The sequence below is a fragment of the Anopheles maculipalpis genome, chromosome 3RL (assembly GCF_943734695.1).
Source record: "Anopheles maculipalpis chromosome 3RL, idAnoMacuDA_375_x, whole genome shotgun sequence".
NCBI lineage: Eukaryota > Metazoa > Arthropoda > Insecta > Diptera > Culicidae > Anopheles > Anopheles maculipalpis.
The window spans coordinates 88763853-88791731 of record NC_064872.1 but is presented as its reverse complement, the minus strand read 5'-3'; the positions used below and the strand labels follow the sequence as shown (position 1 = coordinate 88791731).

The window sequence follows — 27879 nt, the reverse complement described above, 5'->3', positions numbered from 1 at the left end:
AAAGCACGCGATCGAATATGAAGCGTGAACCCGCTCTAAAAATCTGTTCAAATTCCTTCGTTATGCAATCCCAGCAACATTTTTCTTTCCGACTGCCAGCTAATCGATCACATGAAGACTGTCATATAGACCAAAGTACCCAAAAATAGCCCCTCTTGTAAAAAAGAAGGCCAAAGTACCGCAAAAAACACGGTCTCTATGATCGTACGACTTACGCTATCGGACAGCGCAACACCAACCGTCTCTAGTGGCGTCTTCAATCAGGAAGTATTTTAAAGTACAATATAACTGATAAAACTGTTCCCCGTTCTCTGCCCCTCTGTACACCAGCTCTGCTCCAGAGCTCTCCCAAAACCACAACCCCATCCACCGATTGTAAACGCGTTTGTAAGCGCGTTGCACAAAACAAACAGTATAAAATACACATAACACTAAATGAACGATAGAAACAAGAGAACCAAGAACAAGATACGCCCCACCGTACCCAGCTTATCGCAAGGTACCTCCGTGTACTATGTGCGCGCGCGCGTCCTCCTTATCGGGAATTGAATGCACGGCACGATGCATGCACAGTTGCAGCCGAAAAAGCGCCAGCGCAAGGTTTTTGCAGTGCCAAACGGGGAAACAAGCAGACTGATAACTGAAAGCGCTCCACCTCTCCCTTCCACCCAAATATCAGCTCGAACAGGCCTGTAACATCGACCAAAAAACAGCCGTAACATGTACCACCGATTTCTACTACTCGCTCGCGGGTCAAAGACTAGCGTATTACATGTGCAAAGTGTCGGAACGGCCGAACTTTAGCACGTTAGGGACACAAGGAACGATGCACCACCTCGCAACTGCTGGCGTAATCTCGCGAAGTTCGGCCACCCTGGCTGATAAGAATGGAGGTGCGTGTGCGCGAGTATTCTCGACTTTGCTGGAGGTAATAAATCGGCTTTTTGTTTTCGACGATGCTGGGGATATGTTGTAATATATATTCGGGTATAATCGAGACTTACGTGGTACGCTCCGCTGGTTCCAGATGTTGCGAAGCGGTGGCGAATTGTGATGGTAAAAGTTGGGTCGCAGAAACGGTCCCGACTGTAGATGGGCGGCCTGCTGCTGTAGGTGCTGTTGGGTGGCGGCCGCAGCGACGGCAGCCGCTGCCACCTGGGAGAGAGCGGACGAGGACGAGAGGGAACCGCCCGTACCGCCGTTCGGTGAGCCGGTCCCTCCATTCGGATGCACCGAGAGTCCTTGACTCTGCGAGAGCTGATGTTGGGGCGGTGGTGGTTGGTGATGTTGCTGGTGATGCTGTTGTTGCTGCTGGGATGCTTGCTGCTGGTGTTGCTGTTGCTGCTGCTGCTGGTGCGGATGTGACGGTTGGCCCGGTTGGTTGCTGACCGGTCCGGTGCTGCTGGTCGGAATGCCAAGGCGAGCCTTCAGCTCGTCACTGCAGGCCGGCTGGCCTCCGCTGCTGGAGCTGTCCACATCGGACACTCCACTGTCGGCGGGACTCGGAGGTAGTGAACCTTTTTGGGTTTGTTTCGGTGAGGCGGTTCAGGATGTCAGTATCGGGCATGGCGAGGGAAGAGACAGAGAATCGGAAACGAAAACATTAAATTCTTTTCCAGCAACGTTGCAGCTGACGGACACGATATATGTATGCGATCGCAGATCGGGTCTGGATTGTATGATTTGAGGGTTGTGTGTCTTTAGGACAACTTTACAATAGACGATTAGCGAACAAAACAAAACCAAAGTAACAGATTCATTCTAAACAAGGATTCTGGCTGACGTTTCTATTTAACGAGAGTATTTATTGCGCTTCAATTCACGAACAGCGCGACTTAAAGTCTACGACGAGAAGCAAAGGATGCACAGCATGCACACTTCCTGGCAATTTCCCGAGGACGCTCTAGGGGCGTCTTCTTGAAGGAGAAGGATTTTCTGTTGCATTCCTTTGTTTGTAAATAGCCAAAAGTGTTTTTTTTTCTTCAAACTTCTCCCATCTAATCCTCCTCTGGATCAAAAGCCCGCATTTTCGATACGATTCGCGACGACTTCCCACTGCGTTAGTACCTTGTAACGACCAGACCATTATAGCACCCGGAACGTTGTTATTATTATTGTGCGACGCATTCCACGCATCTTAATCCAGGAAAGCAGGAAAGCGAAGGAATCAAGGTATCGAGCAAAAAAAAGGGGTCCACTTCTTATAAAACAACGTTCTTCGTTTTTTGTGTTTTTTTTCCTTTTTCGCATGCCCTAAAGATGGGCTAAAGCAAAAAGGGATCGGTACAGGTGAGAAGCGATATCATTTTTATAGCAAATCTCTCCAACCGGAGGGTGACGAATAAAAGGGATAAAAGGGAGTGTGTGTGCGTGTGGTGTAGGCGAGTTCAAGATGGAGAGAGAGAGAGAGAACAAGGGTGGTGTGGGCGGGTACCAATTTTCGATCATCGCGTCCCGGAATCCCGACAACAATTGGCACCGAAATTAGGCCCTTTTGGAAAAAAGGTCCGTTTCGTTGTGGGAAAGTGTAAGAAAGAACGGAACACGCTCTCACAAGGATCAATCGGTAGCAGAAGCGATCAGTAGTTACAGTGGTTTTTTCCTTCCACAAGCACAGACTGTGAATGGAAAAGGTTCAGGATCGACGGTACAGGGATTGCAGTACTTGATTCAAGTTCAAGAAGCGGTTTTGCTGTGTGGCAGGATTTTTTTTCCTTTCCAAAAGCAGCTACCATCAAATGTAGGGAGGTTGATAGCGAGTTTTGGGACACCTCATTCATCCTTCGGCGCACGAACCATTCGCTATGAGAAATTGTAATCGGAGGAATTGAAAATGCAGTAGCCAAAATCATTAAGGATCTGTCGAACCATGCCTGATTGGGCACTGGAATAATATTTGTGTTTTTCGTGTGTGAAGCTATGGAGATGGATTCTGTGCGAAAAACCGTTGGGAAAGGACACGGGCGTGTGTAGGTGAGTGGAAGTTAGCAATGCTCGGGAAAGAATAACAGAACGGGGTACGGGGTTCGCTTCTCGAGCAAGAATAATGTGATGGGTTTGTAAAGTATGCGGTCCATATGCGAACATGATTTGACTGTTTTTACTCCTTTTTTGCCATCGTCGCACGCATTAACCTTTTCCGTGATTTTATGGAGACATTTCTAGGTTGTTTTTGGGATTTTGTTGTCGTAGGAATAATTCCACGAGTCGCTCGGTACGGAAAGAACTCGGAACCATTAATTATAATTTCTGCTTCTCTTATTTTCGGAAAGAACAAACCTCTTTTCCTTTCAATTGGTTGCAATTCACTTTCTCATATTTTGTCAACGAAATGTGTGGGAATCGGCAGAGGATAGAATTGCTTCCTTCTCGATGAGCATGATTCATAATTTTACACGGAAAATCCTATGAAATTAAAATCAATTTCCCTAAAAGCAGATCGGAACCGTGATTCGGAACGTAGAACTCAATACATTCTAATAAAACAAATTCAGTTCTGGTGAAGAACATCGGCAGACAGAGGCCGCAAAAGAAAAGGGACATGTGCAAAAATTTGAACGAAGGTGCGTGTGTGTGTGTGTGTGTGTGTGTGTGTGTATGTGGTACGTACTTGCAAGTTTGAGGAACGCTTGATGGTGGGAGCTTTTCAATTTCTCCATCGAGCGCAGATGGAAAATGTTCTCCAGGAAACCATCGTCGTCCAGCTCGAATGCGCCCAAGGTAGCGGACGTTGCGTACGGAAATGGGACAGTCGGACAAACTGCACGAATGTGGTGCGTGAGAAGGTCGTTTAGGGTTAGTTTGGCAAATTTATTCAAAAGGTTCAAAGAAAATTGGTAAAACGATTGCCATTAAAATGGTGTTTTAAAAGAGCTTTTTATGTGAGGAGTTGAAATTGAACATGAAAATGTTGTGAAATAAAAGTAAGAAAGGTGCAAAAATTTTAAATAGTCGTAAAAAAGTAGTAAAATATAGTTTTTTCTAAATATTGAAATAATTCAATGATTGTTTGCTTCTGTTTTAATAAGCCAAAGCATTTAATCGCCCTTTTAAAGAATTAAAATCGTGAAAGAAACAGTTTGGAATAGAACATAATAATGTTGTGCAATAGAACTAGAAAAAGTGCAAAGTACGTAAAAAAGTACACAAAAAAGACATGAAACAAAACTCGCCTATCCAAATATTCAAATGCTCAAACAAAGTATTTCAAGGATAGCTACTTTGCAGGCAGCCAACAGGACAGGATAACGAAATGAACACATAGAAAAAGTAAAAAAAACTCGCCATATTAATTGGTGGAAGCAATTGTGCGCCACGCATCACCAAACGCCAAGCCGACCTCAATAAACAACTTCCGGTTTGCCCGGCTTGTTCAACTTTCAACGCACCCGGAAAAGGAGAAGCGAGTTCCCGGAGCTGGGCGGAGGATACCATAGCCCAAAGGGATAGAGATTATCCTTCCCGGTTGCTTCGGAATGTGTTTTTACTGCTAGCTGGTGCATATACATCTTCTCGACTTCATCAAACACACTGAGCTCGTTATTTCTGGTACCTTGGCTTACCAGGCGATCGCGCAACAAAACGAGCTATGGCTCGTTCAGGTGAAACCAGGAAGACCCTTTGGTTCGGGGCCCAATCCTTTCAACGGTCGAAATCACCCGAAGAAACGAAGGGTTACGGAATAAAATATGGTTGTTTCTGCTGCTCTTGTTTCGCGGGTATTATTGCCTTCCCATTTGCCTAGGAAAGGAAGTATTAGACGATCAGTGTGAAGTTTTTTTTTTGCTCCTCTCTGGCTTTGTTTTCTTGCTTCCTTGGAGGGAGCGCGCTGATTGAGCGGCGCAGCTAATCGCAACAATTTGATGGACTAGTTCAACACCGGTCATCAAACCAACCGAGGGCCGCCGTGCAGAGCGAGCGAGAGAGAGAGAGAGAGAGAGAGAGAGAGAGAGAGAGAGAGAGAGAGCCTTTTTAGACTCCAAGCACAGTGACACATACTTGTTTGCCGTGTTCGGGTTCGTAAGGGAAACAGGACCTCACCCTGGTCAGTTCGGTCCAGCATCCCTTCACCCTTCTGTTCGTAAAATTCCCCATGTGCACATTTGATTTCTTTGTCATTTATGTTTGCATACTTTGAATGCTTTCCCCGACGGGTTGAGCGGGATTCCCTGCCGGGAGAGATCCTTAAGAGCGATGCGAAGAAACAAGGAAGTGAAATTCAAGAACTCGCAGGCAACGTTTGATAATAGTAAACAAAACTAGCGAACGGTTGAATTGAAGCGTAAGACCCGGAATGTCCGAACAACCGGAAATTCGTCCTCGCTTGCAATGTGTCCTTCCTTCAGAAAAAAAACACCATCTAACGGTCTGCACTTTTATCGCGTGATCCAGTCTACCAAAATGAAAGCACCGATAAAATGTTATCTTTGCGCGGAGCGTTGAATTTCGGTTCGACAACCGTGTCTTCTACGCCCTTTTCAGTATTCTCACGAATGTTTTCAACGTCCACGAAAAATCCTGCGTCCGTTTAATTGCTTCGCTAAGGTATGTGTTTTTCCTTCGGGATTTTCCCCGCGAAGATCCGTGGCGCGTAAGGAACCGCGAATGATTTATTTGCTCAGTAGCCGGTCGGTCAGTCAGCCGGCTTGTCCGGTTGTAAGTTTCTAACGCACTTTTTATTCTACACTGACATTTATGGTAAAAAAAGAAGCAAAATGAGCTAGTTTTACCGTTTCCATGCCTTTCGCCAGCTCGGTGCCGAAAGGGTGGCAGCATAGGTGAGAACGGCTGAGGTCGATCAGGCGACAAAGAAATGTGTCATCGTAATTTATTGCTTTTCGCTTGATTTGGTCACGTTTCGGTTTGGGGAAGGCACAGTTTAAGGCATTAACATAGGGAGGGGAAATGGGGTGAGTGCAAAAGTGACACGGAAAAGCCATCAAACAACGATCACTCACGGCCATGTACTCGGCAGAGACAGGCGACAGAGGGACAGTTTCAGCAGAACATACAATGTCTTAAATCCTTTCCTGGCCAGTCGAGGCCACGACTTTCTTTGCACCGAAATGTGCTTGGTTTAATCAGCAGGATTACGAGGCGGAAAAGACTAAAACCCTTCAAGGCGAGAGAGAGAGAGAGAGAGAGAGAGAGAGAGAGAGGGGGAGAAAGGAAAGATAATCTTGGCAAGGATCATCTTCCAGTTAGCTTCCAAGCAAGCGAAGAAGGGGATGGCTCTTTCTCTCTCTCGCGTCTTAAACGATGTTATGTGTCCGAGGGTCCATTTTGCCGGGTATTATTACCATTACTCTTGTGTGCGGCCAAATCGATGCATCCTTTTTTCCTGTACGTACGGTGGTTGCGTACTTTAGAAGCGACCGGTCAACTTTGCGTAATTGATTCATCTGTCATTTGAACCGCGGCGGACATTGGAAAGGATGGTCCCCGGTTTTGGTGGTGTGCCTGTTTACCAAGGCTTCTGCTAACCTTGATTGAGCGGTTTTGAGTAAGATGGAAACAGACTGGAAATGATATTTTCATTTACTTGCTACCCTTTATTAGGTTGATTTAGAAGTTGAAATCATTTGCAATTATTTATGGATTACCGTTCGTAGTATGAAATATTTGCAGCCAATTGCTCATACAACGTAGTTTCGTAACAAATATGGCTTTAAAATGTTTACTAAGACAATTCAGCTCAATTCAGTTCTATTAAAAAGTTTGATATCTTGTTTTATGAAAACACACATCAATTGATTGTGGAATTTCGCGTGTGTTCGAGGCTACATTCGTATGCAAGTCCTACAAATTGATTTTTGTTAATAAATTATTTTACACACACTCGACGTTCGACACCGACGACCGGCAAGGATCGGTGCCTGTCGTTCATGGGTTTACTTCTCTTACTAGCGGAAATTACGAAATCAACTTGCTCCAACCGGTCCCCGGAAGGGAAGTTACGTGAGTTCTTTTATTTCTTCCTTCTCTGGTGATGCCTTTATACACCGTGCACATCGTTCATGAATAACTGATTGGCGAAGCGCAGAAGGGAATGAACGCCAACGAACCTTTTTTTTTTCTCCGGTAAAAGCTAGCCGAAGCCATAAACCTATTCTACGGCCAGAGCTTCTTGAGTACGCAAAACCCGGCCACCGGAAGCTGACGATGGTTCCAACGGCGAGAGTGTAACACGATTTCCGGCATGCTCCCTGGTGTGCTCCTCCACTTCTAGAGGACCGTGTCCGAGGAACAACAACTGCAAAAAAAAAAGGATCGCCACCCACTCGCACCCCATCCTTGGTGGGCGAGTAGGTGGCGGTCGGAGCACTTGAGCTCCCCGGGAGCAAAAAGGATGTATCGCAGACGATTCGATTGAAGAGCCCCGGAAGAAGTGCCGGAACAAACCTTCCATCATGACTCATGCATGAAGCCGGGACACTAAACTTACACACTTCAAAAGACGACGACGACGACGGCGAAGGTTTTGTTTCGATGCACGTGCGCCAACAGTATGAGTGTGCTGTAATGGCGAAGGTTATGTAAAACAGGGCGCTGGGAGGAAGTCCTTCCGACCAAGGTCACTCGCTGTCGTTCGTGGATGACTTGCAACAACAGGACGAAGCGTTTTCAAATATTTATCTCGTCCCGGTCGTCCGGAGACAAAGTGTTTTTTTTTTTTGGTTTGTTTTACATTCTCCGGCACCGGAAATCGTCCCACTCAATCTTTGGATCACTTTGCACTGTTTTTGGATTACGACGAGACATTCCATTGTTGAAGGCGAAAACCATTTTTGGATCTTATAACACCCGCTGGTCAGTGTGCAAATATAAAGAACTCAGCTTTGGAGATGTTTGCACGATGAAATCCTTTAATAAGGTTCGTCACCTGTATCCGTGAAAGGGAAAGGATGCGTTTGTCTGCTAGGATCGATGCATCTGCTCGGGGTGTTTTTGTCAATACACCCTTCTCATCCCTTTTTTGGCATTATTCTTTGACCCATCCGCCATGGTTGTTGGCTTTAAATCCTCACAAATCGGTTTCGGTTTGTTCAATCTTTGGTAACTGGAGACGAAGAGCGTGCCCTGTTACACCACACCGACTTCTATCTCGGTTAACCCCGTGACGAAGTATTGCATTTTGGGTGCAAACAGTGAACCACAAAGGGTGGCCGGGATAGAAAGGACCGAATGCACAAAGGAACCCGGTGCATCACCTCGTAGTCAAATGTTTATCCATTTCGCTCGGCAGCGGTCTCGGTAAGTTCGAAGCAAAAGGATTATTGCGGATCGGTTTGTCTTTCACACTGGCGATGGCGATTGTTTCGCTTCCGAAAACGGCGCAAGGATCAATAGTAACGAAAATCGATGTCGTACCTCCTTCAAAGCGTACACGAACACGTGCCACGGATGGATTCACATGGGCCCGGGAATTTTGACAGCATAACAGATGAGAGCCGGTTGTGAAGGATGCAATCTCCCATTTCCACGTCATCATTCAATTCGGCCAGCTGCCAATAGAGCGCAGAACATAATGCCGCCATTGATTACTCAATTGAAAGGGGTCAAACGGTGGTCGTCACATTGTGCAAAAATGCTTTCCTACGCAAACAATCACACACCAACGCATTTGCACCGAGTAATGGGTAAGCAAATTTTGTGTTTTCGAGGCGTCTATTTTGTGTGTGGTTGTTGTGGTTGTATTGCAATTGCAGCTGCTGGGTTTTGAGCAAGGATTTCATTTACGCGCATAATCGTCAACCAACCATCCTTCATCTGTCGCAAATATTGATCAGGGCTTTCGGAGTGTGTGTTTTTGTAGGATGATCAGCAAAATTGGTTGGAAAAGCTGCAATTATGTGGAAAACCCTTTCGTCCTTTCGCTTTGGATGGGGGTCAATTGTCTTCAAGAGGATTTAGTTGCGGTTGGCGGGATGTAACTCTGTGTGTGGATTTTCCAATACAATGAGTCAACAGTTCAATAGAAGATGAATCTGCAAACGCTGCAAGGAATGATGGCGTAGTATTATAAAGGGTGAGAGTAACAACCCCTGAAGTAATGATGACTTAGAACGTTGTCTATCATGTTCAAGAGCTTGAAATGATTCATAACAATCAGGATGGATTAAAAAGAATATATTCTAGGTGAATAGTATATTTTGATCCATAAGTGTACTGACTTCTGTCAGAAATGATTATTTGGTGGACGACTTATTTACATCTATCTTTAACTGCATGAACCTGTTTTTATAGAGCGCCAATATACTCGAAAAACCCCCGATTGAAGTCTGATAAGAAGCTCTCGTAATCAGGACCTCGTTACCAATTTTTAATCCTACAGCCACCATTCCAAAGGCTGCCACGTCGTGTGCCTCTGCCTGTGACGATTTACGTTTTATTTCCTCATATAAAAATAAATAAATCCAAACCAACCGCATCGGCCATCGTCCATTAAGATCTGTACCGTCGCTACCGTCGTCATCATAATAATTTACCGTGCACGGTACGAAGGACTTCTGTGTGATTTGCATTTCTATTGCCCATGCTTCCCGGCTTTCCCATGCTTCCCGGGCAACGGGAGTTTTTTTTTACCGATACCTGCTGCCAGCCCCGGGGATGATCCTTCGCTCCCTTGACTTCTGTGCTTGATGGGTTCCGATTTCTATAGGACCAAGGTACTTCCGGTTTCATAATGGTCACTCTACCTTTTCTGTGATTTGAATCAACGGTGGTGTGTGTGTGTGTGTATGTGTTTTGTCTTTTCCTTCTTCACAATCCCTTCCTTAATCTCAAAACTAGGAAGGAGATTCTGCTTTGCCAACCATGGAAACTATCTTGTTTTTTTGTTTTCTGTGACATTTTAAGAATTCTACCAGTTTCATCACTGTCCGCGGATCCCTTTCGCGCTCTTACTTTCCTCACAGTTTGAAGACATCAGAGCTCTTAGCGGCCCAACTGGTAAAAAGAAGGTCGCGATCAGTTTTCCTTAATACTTTCTGCACCAATTCGGAGCAATTCTAGCAGCAGAAGAAGAAGAAAAAACACACACACACAAAACAAAGGCCCGCGGATCATGCAGAAGGGTGTCTTTCTCTTTGCCTGCGCGTAAATGGAAAGAAAATAGTAGGGCAGCGGGATGCGGGCATACAAAATCTAGCTCTTGCTGCCGGTCAGTTGTGGCAAGGAATATTTTGATGGATCCGCGTGACGCGCGAGAGCTCGCGTTACGAAGCGAACTCATAATTACAACTCGTCATGTGTAATAATTCCACATAATCAACATGCGGGATTGACGACCCTGTGCGTTGCTCTCCGAGGCTGTGAGTGAAAGAAAGATCAAAGGGGACATTTATGCAGGGAAGAAAAATAATCCCAAAAAAAAAGGACGAAGGTAAACATCCACCGGAAAGGCGCACATCGAACAAATGAACAATGAAAGCAAATAGCCATCGCGCGGAAAACCCGTTCCCTTTGGCCATGGCCAGGGAATGCCCATATCGCACCGGAATCGCATAAGTGGCGACGTGCCGTTCAGCACCGAAGACACTACCCATCATCATCTTCATCCCGGAAAGTGACCGACCGGGACCGGCTATCACCATCTTGACGAGCGGGTTGCGCCGATCGACAGCGCTTCGCCGAGGATCGTTAGAAGCATCCTTCCCTCTGTGGGTAGAGATGGTTGCGTGTTGTTTTTCCCCCTTCCTGGTTCCTTTTATTGTTCCACGTTTGTTTGGTGGAAAAGTTGCGTGAAACTTGACGGCACAGGCAACCGCAACCGAAAGCCAAAGGACAAACAACGGGAAACGCTCTCGGGAAGGAAAAACAAATCACGACAAAAAAGGGGGTTCGACGAGGGACGAGCGATGGTACGCAATTGTGAAGGTAAGGAGCGTGTTTTATTATTATTGTTTTGTTTAAAATTAACTATGATTCGTTGAAGAATAGTGCAGAATAGTCAAACGCGATAGAAACGGTCATTAAAATGTAGAGTGAAACGTTGAAAGACTATCAAAACAGCAAAAAAGTGCTAAGAATATCTTCAACTTAGGTTTTAGAGTGAAAAAATGTTTGAATATTAATGAAGTTGTGAGAATAGAAAATTAGATTGTAGTAAGTAGAAACTTTCAGACATGTAATATTAGGAATAAAACTGATCGAAGATTAGAGTTCGGAATTATATTCAATCGTAGTTTGTCAGGTTCGATGTAGAGGTTCATTTTTATTGCATACTATCAGCAAATTTGCGTGTTTTAAAGATAATAAATCAATAATTTTTATCTTTTTCTAACTTCTTAAAGGATCGACAAAATTTTATCCCAAACTCTAACCAACGAACTTTAATGAACCATTATTTAAAAAATATTACTAATTCAAGCAAAAATGGAAAATTTAAGTGAAACATTTGTAAGAAAAGTGTGAAAATGGAATTAAACAAGAGATAAGTGCACTTTAGAAGTAAAAAAAAGATCTTTAATCTGATGTGAAGCTGCAAGCTTGTGCTTTCGATCCGAATGAGTTTGTTTGCGTTTGAAAGCATATTGTTCTCGCGTGTTCACCAGCCCCGCAATAAAAATCGTTTCTATTTTTACACAACCTTCAACCTGCAGCCTCACATTAGTCGTGCACGTTTTACGTAAACAAGAAAAAATCGTTTGCAAGAACCATCATCGACACTGGGGCTCACTAACCTGTGCTGGACGTGCTGTAGCCACGATGGTACGGTCCCTGCGGTAGGTGCGTACCGCTCAGGAGCCCGTGCAGTAGAGGCCTGTGCTGCTGGGACGGCTGCAACGTGCTGGCTAGTAGGCTGGACGCTTGCTGTGACTGCCCACCGGCCAGGGACGACCGTTGGGATTGTGGCGGAGGGCTCGGCGATTGCGGCAGGATCGGTATCTCGGTGTCCACTGGAATGATAAAATGGAAAAGCGAAAAACAACACACGGTTAGTGAGATCATTCGATTTACGATCGCCAGCAGCTCTTTTATCAGTGTGAGGCAGCAAAATGGTGCGAGTTCCATCGGAAGAAAAGCACACATTCCATCGAACGAAACGAGCCGGAACAGAGAAAAGTTCTAGCGGCACGATGTGCTTCGTGACTCGGTGATAGAATCGAGCGGCGAAGGTTGGTGTCGGTTTTGACATCTTTGCGCTCATCCGAAACGTCCAAGGTCTCATGCCGTTCGATTTAACAACAATTCAACCTGCGAAACGTGCCGTGAATGCACGTTTGGGATGTTTAAATAGATTTAACGGGAACTATTTACTGGTATGAGCATGGGTCACCCTTTTTACAAGCTTAAAGGTGAAGCAACAATCGCAATGTAAATCTATAGAGGGGCTTAACAATCAGTTTGACAGATTACGGAGAAAGCTACAGAGACTGACCAAAACAAGGCAACACCTCAATCGAAATGATTCGTACATTAACCTTCTTCGCTAATGGATGGACAATGGACACTGCTGAAAGTATGTGCGGCAAGCTTAACGCTCAACATTACGTAAAAGCTTCACCGTTGTCAGACAAGGAAATTACAACCCGGAACGAGAAGCTTCGAGAGAAAAACGGCTTGTAACCGGCAATGGCGACGAGTGAAATAGAAGAGAACGAGAGCGCGTGTGAGAGCCTGTGGAACACAAAACACGAGCCCCACCCTCAAGGGTGGAAAAGTCGATGAGTATGCGGAAAATTGATGAAGATCAACAGATTCCCTCCAGCCGAAGTTACGCTAATGTGGAGCGTTTTGTAAACAGTTTACTAAACCTGGTCGGCGTTCATTTTCACCCAACGCCATGGAAAACGAACCCAACCCAGAATATGGTGCGCCTGCACCAAGCATTAATCGATTCTACACGATTCACATACGCTCGCACGGGAAGCATGAATAGGCTAGGAGTGGAAGTGGATCCGGCGAAACCATTAGCATAAACCGGCCGAAGAGAATTGCCTTGGTAGCGAGCAACAGATGGTTGTGGTGGGCAGAAGTTTCCCCCCCTGTTGCAGAGGGACAGCGGGACAGATGATGCCCGTGACCGTGCCAGCGAGCAGCAGGATATTGATTTTCGCCGCAAGCAAACTGACAGCAAAACTCGGTTTTCGGTCTTCCTTAATGGAGGCTCCTGGTTGCTCACTCAGAGGCGGCGGTTCAGAGTTTGCTGATAAATGCTTCCACCCTTAGCGAGGACGGACTTAGCCAAGCAGTTCCGGAGAAATTGCATAACAATGTCATAAATATTCACCCGCGTACCTAAATATGATGAAAAGTTCCTATCGTTTGCTCATACATTTTTTATCAATCATCACAGCAGCAGCAGCAGCAGCAGCAGCAGCCCGGAAATTGCCGTTCGCCGTGCGTTCCACTCACATGTGAGAGAGCACTGCTAGAGGCAAGGGGAAAAGGGAAAAGCGGGCAGAATGAAATGTCACTTAACAGGTGGAAATCGTTCCACGGGAGGCCCGTTAATTCGGCTTGGTAGAAATCATCGCTCTCCGGCACCGGCTCATTTACTCGACGAGGAAATATCCTCTCGTGAGTGGTTTTCGTACCGCGGGACTTCCGGAGAGTGTTTGTGTTGCCTGGTCCTTTCGCTTTCGTTCGGCCGGTCGCATGTCGGAACAACTCCCCATGCCACGGCGATCAGGCAAATTGTTCGAGGTACTCAACAAGAGTGAAAGTATGGCGGAGGAACTCAGGCCGGTTAATTTAATAGGTGAAAACGAGCCGACAAAACATTGGGCGGAAGCGTTTCGGAAATCAGCTGTGATGGGATGGGAGCACGGTACTACCCGAGTTCCACGAACGAGCGAGAGTGATCCCAAAACTCCACTACTACTACTACTACTGCTGGTACTGCTACTGCTCCATCGCACCAACACCAGACAGATAGCGCTCGGGTGTTGATCGTTGCCGTTGTATCCTTGTGAGCCGGAGCCGTGGAAAAATGGACAGAGTAACGAATTTCGATCAATACGGCTAGACGGTATGTATGTATGGAGCGAATCGTGCCGCGTAGGCCTGTGTTGGTGAAGCCTTCTGCCCATTTTTGGGTGGTCTTTAGGGTCGCCAATTTCCGGAAAGGATCCGGCAGAGGCGAAGGATGGGAATGCAAGTTACGAGCTATGTTAAGCGTCCGGAGCAAGATAATGCTCGAATTGAATTCCGATTTGTTTGGATATATTTTTTTGTTGTTGGCTCCTTTACGGTTACGACCTTTTTTTTTTTTTTTGGGAGATTACGCCATACGCCGTCTTGCGTAAACATGCCAGAGAAAAGGGTGTGTTTTTCGTGCGATAACCCAGAGATTGGTGATATCTCGGCTACTTCCCGGATTGGATAATGCGAGTTAATTGGAATATGAATAATGGTGAGATAATTTTCATGCATGGAGTATGTTTGAGAGACTAAGATCGCTTTTTTAAATATTCTAAGCACCGAGAAGCTTCCCAAATAAAAAAAATGATCGTTAAAGTTCTAAAGAGTTAATCGATAGATGTGTCTCTGCTTGGGTTTACCCAATCCCGCCAATGAGCTCACAATCGAAAGACGTCACAACTGTACTGACCACCATCGACCAGAACCAGCATTACTGTAAGCAATTGTTCTAAGAATCAATGGCCGGAAATTCCCTCCCCTTCAAAAAGGTCTGAAACACGGAACGTTCACCCATCTTTTCGTAATAAAACATTTCCGGCTGACGAGTCTGCGGGACTCCGCAGTGAAATGGAATTGAAACCCAAAACCCCACAACCTACCTCAACCTAAGCCACACAATCAGTGTGATTAACCTTGGCCTACTCTTTCTCTTTCTCCCCTATCATCGTTCGGAGTCTCCCGCACCATCAAACTAGTCCCGTTCAGGGTGGCCGACTTCCGACTTTCTTTTCTGCCGCTGGACTCTCTTGTTTGGAACTTACGGCAACGTACCATGTCCAACCTCGATTCACTCTGTTGTGCCAACTGTGGTCCGGTTTTTCCTCTGTTTATGTTTTGCCCGTTTTCACTCTCACCTTTCGCACAATTACGAGTGGCTGGGTAACGGGCAAGAAATATGATTGCCATTATCGTAATGAGATTTCATGTGCCAGCCAGCACCTGACATCTTCTGGAGGCTTATCTTCATTGCCCTGGAGTAGATTGAAACGCACTTCCTATGGTATATCAGACGGTTAACTGGGTGAAGAGTGATGCTGGTGAGCAACGTACAGGACGAACATACCGGTAGCTAAATGTGGTAAGGTTATTGCTTTTTTTTTTGCATTACTTCCCGCGGAACGTCGTTTAATGGCTAACGTCGGAAGGGAAAGTCAAACGATCCGAAAGACCATGCCCGGTGGTAGAATGTTGTGCGCCTGCAGGCAACATTAGCGACCGCTGACAGGCCACGACAGTTAACCGAACCGGCTTCCTTCTCTCTGCTGCTCTAGCTCGGCTTCTTCTACACCTCTCCTCATTTCTGGTGGTCCCTTGACAGACAGGTTGTGTGAAGCAAGCGATGAAAAGCATGTCACTCGCTGTTTGTGTTTTTCTAGTCTACCTACAACTCCTACATTCCACCCGAGTCACCCCGTTTGCAGTCTCCGTTTTCGGGGTGGTGTTGTGGTTAAGAAACAATAGTGAGGAGAACAAGATCTCTCCACCACTTGGGTCCGTGTTAGAGCTTCACAACTGTCACTCGCCGTCGTTCTCATCGGTTGATTCGAGCCGCGCGGTTAGGTATCGATTGCTTCACTACACAGTCCGTTGTTGTGTGAGATGAAACTCCCTCCCCCAGCAGCATTAGCGTTGGGTGAAGGTGAAGTTAATGTGTCTGCTGTGTCTGCAGAAGACCCAGGGTAGAATTTGTTTTTCTCTCGCTTCTCTTCATTCGTTGATCGATTCACAATCGTTTTTTCTTCATGTGATCTAACTGTCGTGTGTCGTTTATTTGTGCTGATGGTGTACCGCTGGTGGCGTTGTTGTTAGTTTAGTAAGCAACCCTGTCCTGCACCGCCAGCTTCTTCCACCAATCTACACACAAACACACGGTGGTAGTATCTTCCGGAACTTCCAAGACCGCAGAGTGTCTCGTGAGCAAGATCCGTCGGTATCTCTCGCTTGGACACGTTGCACATGCGGGTCGGTGCACACATTGGCACACGTACGTACAGTGTCTTCGAGCGACAAGAAGGAGGAAGAGGTGAAGGAGTAGGAATGTTGGGGAGAGAGACAGTGAGCAACCCATCCGCGATGGCGGCGCTATTATTTATGTATACCTTGTTGTAACACACTGAGCCGCGCGCTAAGCCTTGACCCAGATTGTAGGCTTGTTCAGTTGCGTCCGCCTTTACCCTCTCCCGCCCCACGGGTTTCTCGGGCCATGTGTCACCCCCACTGCTTCCCTGCTACACCTCCCACCCAAGCTCCTAACCAGCATCACACGGAGTCGCGGTGGTAGCTCGCACTCGTTAACGGTGGAACTACCGTCGAAACTATCGCCATGTCTCGTCTATCCACCACAAATTCGCCACTTGTTGGTTTCTTTGCACGGGATCTACGGGGAAACCCATCCACAAGCCTCCGCGTCGAACGCAAACATCCAGCAGATCGCACTACGATCGATCATTCGATACAATATAATGCTTGCCTTCCTCGTTTTTGCTTCATTTTAAGTCATCAGTGCGCCATCTTTGTTTACTACCAAATGGTTACATCTCCGACAATAGAGCGTCTGAGGTGAATAGCATTTAATTGAGATCCCCAACCCTCCCGTCCGTTAACCGCTTTTTGTTCCCTCAATTAATCGAACAGTTTCACTTTCGTCACCTAGTTTGTGTTTTCACCCTCATGTCACCGCCATTGTGTTGTACGCTCACACTCACTCCGGTAGTAAACTGTCAACCGTGGACTACTCCCTTTAGTGTGTGGGTTTACGTTTACTCGTTTGTTTGCCCGCTTGTTTGTTTATCTGTTTGTTTTGCTTTACACATGACTGTCACGCAATCTCCTTTCGTCCCAGCTCCATCCTATTTCCTGCCCCAGGCCCCATGCTTTGTAAGTGCGAGCTGTCAAAAGGCATTTTAATATATTTTTTTTTTTTTTGACGTAATACGATCACGGTCGATCGTGACTCGGGTATCGTTTTAACTTTCGGTAGCACGTTTTGGGTTGAACGGGGATCTCCTCATATGTGTGCGTGTGTGTGAGCTCTCTTTACGTCATTTGTAGTCCTTCTTCGTCAAAGCGTATGCCGGACCCATTGATTTATCGACCCAATTCTGTGCCTTTGGGTCGAATATTCCGTGACGGTTGGGACTCAAAACCGGTGCGCACGTGTGTGTGTGTGACGGTAGTACAGTTTATTTCGTAATTAGAGTTGACATTTATGTGCGACATTGCAATCTTGTTACGTAGCCACCACAACACACTTAAATGGGCTTCCCTCGGAAAAGGAAATGTTGGAGTCGATCAGTGTGTGCCTGTCTGTGTGGTTGATATAGAAAATTGACTGGCCAGACTATGGCTGTAACTGTGATGATATGTTGGTTTTGATTTGTGAAAAAATAAAGCAAACATTACAAACCCTCGTCCAGAGCTCTGAATGATAAGGATCTGGTAAATGTTACGAGTTCATGGAAAAATAGAAATGGGCCACTATAGCACTGGTGCACAGCACCGATTTTTTTTCCCGTGAAAGGAACACATTTCATTGGAACAGTATTTTTGTTTAGTGTATTGCTCTAGTACATTACACAAAACCTTTGCAAGAAAATAGCAAGGAAAGTAGCATCCTACTTTCATCCTCAACACCAAACGCTTTCCGTTCCGATCGATGCCAAAAGTTCCCTTTCAAACACCCTCCACCCCCGAAAAAGCAAAAACCGGAGACCAATTTGCGGAGCACCGAGCAGAGTCTGTTGTTTAATTAAACACTGAATAAATAATTAAAATAAACTTCGCTAGCAGCCAAACCCAGCCAAAACGGTACGGTGGCTCAGTCCAGAGCAAGACTACTCAAGGCTACGAGCGTTACCGCCACCACCCAGTGTGTTCCCGTAACCACAGCCATAATGTTGTTTCCCAAAATCGTAAACTACCCAAATGGTTCATTTCCCTTTCAACGAAAGGGAAAAGTCACCGGGCTTGGGAGGTTATATTCTACGGGCGCAATGGCTGGTTGGCTGGCTCACCCGTGGCAGCAACAAAGAGTCGTAATCGAGCAGACCTGATGTCCTGATGCACTTTGGAGCGAAAACGAGGACTTGGCTAAACCAAACTCCTGTCGGTGGCCATTGACACCAGGTCGTACGTTTGTCTTGATCCAAGGATAGACGACGATAGTGCATTTGTCGAGTGCACAGTCACTCCACCCTGCCTGGTGAAGTCATCGACGAATCCTTAAACTTACGTCCCCAACACTTGGCCCGCCATGGGAATGGGCTGAGTTCCAAATCCACAAACGGCACACAAACAAAATGGGAGGACAGAAAAAAAAGCGTAAGCTTAGCATATGCTCTGTCGCTCCATAGTCGTGAAGTGAAAGTAAAGTTGTACGCTTTATAGCATGCACACATTTTACATTTTACAGATTCTGAAGCTCATCGGACAACTCCCGAAGCACAGGATGGAGAAAGTGGAGGATGGAGAGTTGCATTTTCAGTCGCCTGTCTGGTAGAAATTGCCTCAGCCTTTCAGCAGTACAAGCTCCAGAATATTCAGGCAGGAGGCAGGATGCAAACGGAACCATAAAATGTACACAAAACCCATTGCCAGAAAGCATCCAGAATTTAGATGACTGCTTGATAAGTGCACATGACTGCAGGATTACATTTTTTTTGCCACTCTACTCGTTCGAAATTGGTGCAACGTGAGGCAACATACACAGGGAGGAAGGTAATTTGCCAGACGAGAATAAAGATCTTGGGGGCGATGGTGACAGGCATTGCCTCAAGGGAGGTGATGTGAATCGGTTCGTTAGCTTTAAAATGGTTCGGTTCGGAGGCAACAAGGCAAAAAAAGGTGCCATACACACATCAAACTAGCAAAGTTCATTGTTTTGAGTGGGTACCCTCTCTTTGCCCTTTAAGTCTTTTCTTTTAATATCGTAAAGTTTTTTATAGAATTCGAGAAAATGCACATTTCTGCATCACAATTTATTAATAGAAGTCTAATAGAAAATGCCTCACACATCTTGTTTCCTCAATCGTCAGTAAGATATGACTGCTAATAGCACAAGTTATTGTTTTGGGGTACGTTTTGACATCTGATCTGCTTTGTTGTTCAGCTCAGCTGTTCCCCCCCCCCCCCTCTATATCCCTCTTCCAACCTGCAGCAAGTGCATTGTGAATCGTTCCGCTTCGGTTGCGATTGTCGCGCTGTCGCGAGGTGATAAATATGGCGCACGGCAATGTCCGCGAAACGATGTAAATTCAAAAACCCGTTCAAGCCCTGTCAACGGTTTTGAGGGTGTATGTGTGTTTCGCTTGCTTTGCGCCCCTTTGCACCCCAGCTTGTTGGCGGAACGATTTGGAGCTCATTGTTTATCACTTCCGCTGTCCACCGACGCCCGATCATTTGCCCGATGAACTTCCTGATATTCTCCGCAAACTGGTGCACAACGTCACACATTGACACATCATCGCTTTGACACAGCCGAGATGACGGTTGTAATAGCCGACAAAAAAACATCCCCCAACGGCTCTCGTAGGTGTTTGTGTCCCCTTGTTCGTACAAGAAGTCGATGGCCGGATCGGTATGGCGCTAGTTAAATGGCTACTGCCCGTTGTGGGCGAACAACCTGTTCTGCATCGGTGTGATTGTCAAGTGTTTGTTCTTCGCGTTTGCAACCGTAACTAACCTCACAAAGCCTGTGCAACGTTGCAATTGCTAGCATTGCACACTTGCTAATGCAAACACACAAAGACTGGCGCAAATTAGCGACAATTCGAGCGATCGTTTGTGGGGGCAAGGGTGCGCAGGGGGTAATGTTTGTGTCACGCATAGAAACCGAAATCAGAACGCGACCTCGCTTGAAGGAAGTGTCTTCGGTCTTGTGAGATTGTTGCTCTTGCACTAGAACGCGCTGTTGGAGGAGTTTGCAGATAGCTTTGAGTGTATAATGCTATTGATATATCATCTGATCATGCGATTAAGTGATCAGCAATTGCTGTTGAACAGTTGTACCAAAAGTGTTGCGAAAATCATTGGACCTTTACAACACTTTTGATTACGATAAATTCAAGTAAAGGTATTGAAGCGTTACTCTCGATTTTAAGTCTCTCTAGTGAACCTTAAACGCACAGTTGCACTACAAACTCATCCACCTAGCCGCCACTCATGATCGCCGACCATGCACGAGCATTTGACGGTGCATATGCATTTCCGACCGAGTTTCCTGTGTACACAAACGCACTCGAAAATCACCAACTCCCGCCCTCTCCCTCAAGTATGCGATCGTGTAGGATATTGCGCACGGAAGTGCACGATCGCATACACGATCGACTCCCTCGCCCAAAATCCCACCCCAACGCGTTTAATGCAAGGCACAGTGGGGATGTTTTATTTTTAATGCTGCCACAAATGCATCATGTCCTACTTACCTCAATTTATTGACTATTTTACCTCTACGCGCGCTTGTGTGCTTGGTGTGCGAAATGTATGCCAAAAAATGGCTACCAGCAATTCCCTGTTTTCCCTCCCCTGCGATACGCATCGTGGTGACCTTTTCCCTTTGATAGGGACACCCTCCCATTATGACGCTGACCACATGGACATAATCAAGAAGCCAGGGAGCGAGAGACCGTGAGGTGGTAATTTCATTCAGTTGTATCCTCCTTTACCACTGGCCGAATTCACAAGACGGCTAGGTATCGTGTGCACGTCAGCAAAAATCGCTTAACTGCATCGCTAGACACCGGGTGTTTGCGTCTTGATGCTATCTATCTTGACATCTTGCATCTTGTGTGCATATGTGCGCTGCAGTGCAACTGTTGCGGCACAAACCTGGTTGACTTCTCCTGGCGTAACGTCCGGGGTGCGCGCACGCTAGAGGAAGTTTGTTGCGCGTGGCGTTTCTGTGCCAAGGATGTGTGATGTTGGTTTGAGATGGAATTTCCTGCTTAATGCTACCACGGCGAGCTGCAACCGAGGACGCCAGGCGCGCGCGCGCGCTCGCTCGCGGTTGCTCTTGCGAGGATAGAAGCGGGTAGACAAACAATACGCGTGTGTAGGATTTAATTTACTTTCATTATTTACTGTTTCATATTGCCACTCGCTTCCGGCAACTTGGTTGACAAGTAGACGAATTCCCATTCTAGGGGTGATTTTGGGCTAGAAGGTATAGCATTGGCATTTTCTTCCTGTACCAGTCAGCTGACTTCCACAGTCGCTTGTGTACGTTTCGTGTTGTTTGAAGAGTGTAACAACACGCCGGTCCGGACCCAGTATCCCGGCCCGCGTATCCAAACACAGCAAGAAAGGCAGGGGAACAAGACGCAAATTAGTGTCTAGGCCTTCGTCGTCTCCAGTGCTCTTCAATAGAGTCGGTAGTAGTAGTAGTAGTGGTTGGTTTGGGTTGGGAGATTTTATCTCTGCTAATGAAAACACATCGCTCATCAAGCGAGCATGTTGCGTCACGTCCTGTGTATGCAGTATGTAACGTAATCGGTGCCCGGTGATAGAGTTGAATTTGTAGGAAGGGGGGGAATGGAGAAATGGAGCGAGGAAGAGGCTAAAGATGATCGCTGCAGGGTGGAAGGTAACCCCGTTTCGATTACTTCCACTTCCAGAACGCTTCTTTATGCGATAATTTTGTAATTTTTTATCTAAAAATTATAAAAGTGCCAGAAATCAATAAACGCGAAGTGCGATCTTAGCATAGAAATATAAAACTTTGCATATAAAATCAAACACAAACGTAAAAAGAAGCCATTTATCGCAACGAAGCTGCAAAACTTTCAGTTTCATTATACGAGAAACATGAAATAATGTTCGCGTACGCGTAAAAAAAAAGAATTTCCCTTTCATCGGTTATTCAACTGTTATTGAACAGGCGCACATACAAATCAGAAGACGAGTTGAAACATACCCGTGTATTAAATACACATAACGATTTGCGTTATACCGAAAGGAAACGAAATAACAGAAGAGAAAAACATCTTCCTTTTGCAATTTAGGTAACCTTCCACCAAAAATAAGACAACAGAAATAATAACAAAAAAAAAGATCTCACTCAAATTTGGTCACTATTTTGCACTGCAATCTTTCATTCATTTTCCACTCCACCATTCCTTTACCTTCACCCTTCCTCCTTCTATCCATCCCCAGAGTTTATGAGCCACCATTATGTACACTTTAAAATTTAAATTACTCGCTCATCTTCTTCGACCGGCCAAAGGGGGTTAAGAGGGGCTCATCACGATCCTCACCACCCCCTGTGTGATCGTGTGATCGTGCAAAAAAAAATGGTGAGAGAGGGAGCGAGAGCACACAAATTCCACCACAACCGCATTGACCCAGAAAAGAGTTGCGATGATGCTGCTCTGTTGCTGCTGCTTCATCAACCCCTTTCTCTCTCGCGCACACACTCACAGTGACTGTCACCCCCCTGTCATTCCTTCAAAAAGCGATGGCGATGGTAAATCGGGGGATGGTTAAATCCACTCTGTACTGTACTGTTTTCTTGTGTGTGTGATTATTTGCCTACCCGCTCATAACACACAGCAACAATTGTCGAACACATCGCGAATCAACCCCTTGCGAAGGGATTAGTGTGCGTGAATGTGTGAATTTTAATCCGAATGCGTCTCTGGTATGCAGTTAAGTTATGATTGATGCTTGCTTTCGGTCGTTTCCTCTTTAATGTTTAAGGTTGTCGAGACTTGTTGAAGGAAAAATAGAGAAAAATTATTACACTCGCAACAATTAGCGTCGCGGGATGCAGATAATTATATTTCAAGCAACTCAGAAACATTCAAAACTCAACTCCTCCATTCGACCAAATCTAAATCATGCTCTTTAAAATTAAATATAGGAAGCAGGTTCCGCTAACGAGCCTGCCTTGAGGGATTAAGCGAAGCATTTAATTCATCTCTCCCCCCAAATCTCAGGAAGGCCAGTTGTTTGCTACTGTCACCACCGGCGTGAACCACATAAACCATAAAGTCTCATAAAAATACACCCATCAAGCTCTATCCCTCTTTCTTCTCTTGCTTGTTGACTTGTCGAAAAAAATTGTTGCGGAATTTGTCGGATTAGTCTGCGGACTGTGCAGCGCGCACTCGCGCGTGTCTATATTTCGATGGCGATGGCAAAGGAAACCCCCGAAGGCGGAAATTATGTAATCCGTACGGCGAGATTCTCCATCGCATTGCTGTGTGTGTGTGTGCGTTTCATCAATGATTCACGATGCTCTCACGCTGCTGGTTAGTTGTTGCATTGGCCTCTCACCTGTTGTTTCATTAAAAAAGAGCACTGCCTTTGGATTGCCAGTGGGGCAGCATTGAATTGCCAAAAATAAATAAAAGAGAAGTGCTGCGGTCACTTCACCTACTTTGCGGTGTAGACCGAGTTTTTGGCGGATGTTGCGAAATTATTACACGCCACTTTTCCGGTTCCCGCGGTACAGTAACCGTGCACGTGTACGTGAACTTTTAATTAGTTACGGCAAATTGTACATGATATGCTAAAAATGTATAAAATAAAACGTCTGTAGCATATTGATTAAATATGGAATAGAGCGCGCCAGACATAAAACCGGCTACATTGTATATGTGCCGTTTATCCTCTATTTTACGTCATCATTGCGTGATCATTGTAGATTAGAGCGAGCTCGATTCTTCGTTCCTATGCTCGTAAATCGAGTGCCGGAGAGCGAACAACACTTTACCATAAAAGCAAACTCCCCATACATTAGACTTAGCGCGCGTCAAACAGCTGAGCATCGGCAAAACATTCATTGCCCCGATGATCGTCGCACGATCGTCCCACCGTCGGTTTACCCCTGGAACTCGGTCTCTCCCTACTTGAGCATAAAAAAAAAGAAAATCACATCACCCTCCACATTAAACCCACGGGGTCCAAAAACCAGTCAATCGCCCCGAACCGGGCCCGAACCGTAGGGAGGCCTACCAGACACAAAGCAGCACGCTCGCAACCGGTTCCGCAAGCGAACTGGACGGCCCCAAAACCATTGCGACAGTTTGAATGAATGATGCAAATTTCCGCTTCTGAAATGATTATTCGCTCGCGGGGGGCTACCACCCCGCTACCCTCCCCTCCTCAATGGCTGACGCAGGAAGGGATGATGTCCGATAAAACGCAATGTACGAAGCAGGCAAGGGCCGGTACCGAGAGGTAGGAGCATTTCCATCATTCATTGGACGCGTTTTTGCGCAACTACCGCTGGGTCTAGAGCTGGCAATGTCCGATTGGGGAAACCCTCAACAGGGATGCTTGTTAGTCAAGAAAAAGAGGACTCAGAAGAAGGAAGGAGTTCTATCTTCAATACGATATAGATTGTTTATCACTTGGAAGTGCATTTTGAGCATAAGGTATTATACATGTCCACATTATTGCGTCCTTATAGAAGTAAGCGGCTAGCAAACCAACACAAGTGATCATTAGTACTTCGGGACAAACTTTAAGCAGTTCAGAAATTATTGCACGCCTTTTGCACGGCGTATTGGAACGCAGATTGCGGCACGGTTCTTTGTGATCAGTAAAGGGAGCAGCAAAGGGCCAACGCAGCGAAACGAGTCAATTGCGAGGCGTAAAAATTATAGCGCATTTAAAGAAATTCTGCTCTATATGGAGTGGCAAACGTTGGACCCCTTCGGGGTGAGTTTTTATTTGTTCGCTTCCGTCACTGATCGATTCGAACCATATTCGACCGGTGACTGCGTAATCATGCTCCAACATCGTAGTTGGTCGTTTGGCAAGGGAAGGCTTGCCACCGAAAGCGGTTAGTATTCAACCAACAGCAGCCATTCAGCCGTACCCGTACACTGGAAATTCGTCATTTAATGTGATAAATTATCGAATTTTACGCATTTCTCACACATTTCATCCCGCACGGTGTTTGTATGGGCAAGGGAACTGTTTTCCGACGGAGTGTTTTCAACGACATTTTTACGACCTACAGGAAACAACCGAAAACCCCGGGATGTACGGTACCGAGCGGGAAGAAAGGTCGTAAAAACTGCAGCTCGGGATGCTTTGTACTGCATTCGGTTCGGGTTGAAGTGGGTCATAAAAATATTAAAACTTCTTATCGATCGTGGGGTACATTCAAAACTTCTGTTGTCGAACGATTTTTGGATTTTTAATGTCTCGAAGAAAGTATAGAGCATTTGAAGAACAATAAATAAGCAAAGCGGAAAATGAGCGCTATAAGGAGCTTCTGTTTTGTAATTGTTCCGATATGTAAAAGGATGTTTTAACACACACGTATGACAAGAGGAGGACAAACGCATGAAGTTGCTGTTGGGATCGTAAAAAATCGCATCCTCATAAAAATCACATAAAATTGTAACGGTGGGAATCGCTGTGTTCAAGTTTGTGCAGATGTTGTGAGGTCCTGAAGGGAAACGGGCTTACGCGACGGAAAGGGATAGTAATTACCGGAAACGAATTTAGCACAAAGTATCTAATCCCGTCGTACTTTCTCTTTAGGTGGACATGTTCCAATTATGGCGTATCAGGGACGACATTGGGAGTTGAGCACGACCGAACCAACGCCCAGCAGCCAGAAAGTCATTCATTGTTGTATTTAATATTCAAGATCTCAAGCAGTGCCTTCCGGTTGTGGAGCTGATATGAAACGAGTTAGTAAAGCTTCCATGCCCTTACGGCACTGACTGTGAGGCATCCTTCCTGTGTCTTGTTTCTGTTTGGTTGTTTTTGGAGGCTTTAACTGGTCCACAGATTCGCTCGTTTCTGACTTTACATCAGGCAAGAACAAAACAAAAAAAGCCAACAAACCGCCGACAGGCTCTCCGGCAAACATTTCCGGTCTGGAAAAAGTTTCACGAATGAAACTCCTGTTGGCTTGTCTGGTTCTTGGAACGGCATTGCTTCTGCACGGGCAAAACGAAAAGCTTCACCATCTCCTTTTTTTTTTTGGTATGGCTTCTGCTCGGTTTTGTTTCGTTAGTATCTGTGCCCAGCGTGTGTTATGCAACGCGCACATGTTAATGGAAAATAACTTGATTCGTGGTAAATCTCGCCGGATTTACCCTTCGAAAGTCCGGACTGCGCAAAGGAGTTGATAAATCGGTCGAGCTAATGCCAACCTTGCTGTGGATGGAACTCGACTCATTCGGGTTCGTTTCGGAAAGTTTTGTGGCGGCAGCATGTTTTCCTTTGGCTCCCACGAGAAAAGTTTCGAAAGCCTTGCAGACTTAGCGAACCTGGGAAGAGTTGTTCATAAAGAAAAGGAGAAAAAAAACAGCAACATCACAAACCAGCAGGAAGCAAAAACTCTGGCCCATGAAAACGTGTACGAAAGGTTCTAGGAATCGTTTACCAGTTGTTGAATGCGGCGTTGGCATTGCACGGGTTTGATGTTGAAAATAAAGCTAAAATTTTATCAATCACACGTGTCCTTCGTAATGAGATCACCTCGATTTAGTGGATCGGTTAAGACTTAAATGTACTAATAACGCAACTGCGCAAACGGTGGTGTCCCGGAAAAAAAAGATGTCCTAAATTCTCGCTAACCGACCCGTGAAGTTGCTGTGTCACTCACCCATCCTACAGGCAGGCCCGTCTGTCTGGTTTGCTCTTGATGCTCCAGTGTCAACGCCATTTGTGTACACACAAGCACGGAAAGGAGGTGGTTGTGCTAGACGACCGATCAATCATAGAAACCGCATCGGCCTGGGGGTTTACTTCTGGGAACGGACCGAAATTTCACCCAAAACCCCCCGCCGCGTTTCCTCAAGGTAATGCAAATGGGTCAATTGCAAAATATTTGTCCAAAGTGGTGAAAAATTGGGAAATTACACAGACAATAGGGAAGAGGAAGAAACAGTAATGGAAGAGGGCGAGACTTTGGGGGACAGGACAACACTTGGAACAACAATGTCCTAAATATTTCTTAATATGTTGACAATGTGTTTGTTCTTAGTAGGGGGATTTTGATTTGTTTTTAAAATCGTTCGTCTCTTCCTAAACACTGCGCGCGCGGTAGCTTTCTTGTACTCGGACTGCGATTCGAACTCATCATCTGCGGCTTACAAGAGAACACACTTACCACTTACTCTCTTAGAGCGCACAACACATTCAACGCTAATCACCAGCAAAGAGGGCGAGAAGCATGGCGCTGGCACGTAAAGAATTCCAGCACCGGCGCGGCACGACAAACACATCGCCTAACGAGAGTTCAATGGAAAAATGGACATCTTATTATGATGGCATCTATCAGCCACATCCGTCCGATGTGTGAGATTTGATTCGAACAAACGCTTAATCGTTGGTGCGGCTAGTTTAGCTAGTAAAACATTCACACGCATTACGTTAGCCACGTTCGAAGCGCAGGCCTGCCGGGGCACTGCCGCATCAGGGGGAAGGGATAGTCGTGGCGAGTAGTAAGCGTTATTATTTGTTTGCGTTTAATGTTAAACAACCTTGTCCTGGATTGTTTTTATTAGCACCGCGCTTTTAAAAACGACGCCATTATATAAGCACTCGGCAATGTGCGATCCTTGGTGCTTGTGTTGGTTGTAGCTGTTGGTGGTTTCCGATCGAAAGCTGAAAACATTCAACACTGTGCACGGGAGGAGTACGATAAATGTCACCACTTTCTCTACCTGCATCGGTTGTGGCGCCTAGCCTGATCAAGTGCATCAGCATTGTGGTGCATTCTCAATCAATGCGATCTTTTCCCATGCGGCAGCCACTATCATTAGC

The 27879-nt window shown here is 45.8% G+C and overlaps 1 protein-coding gene across 1 annotated transcript in view; it reads right to left on the bottom strand.

Annotated features, from left to right (window-relative positions):
- Window positions 1–27879, bottom strand: part of LOC126561554 (ecdysone-induced protein 74EF-like) — a 47859-nt gene that overhangs the window by 12656 nt on the left and 7324 nt on the right. The window contains exons 2-3 of the mRNA XM_050217773.1: window positions 11685–11900; window positions 1005–1517 (exon numbers count right to left, since the gene is read on the bottom strand). Coding sequence (XP_050073730.1) covers window positions 1005–1517; window positions 11685–11900 — 729 coding nt within the window. The remainder of the gene's footprint in view (window positions 1–1004; window positions 1518–11684; window positions 11901–27879) is intronic.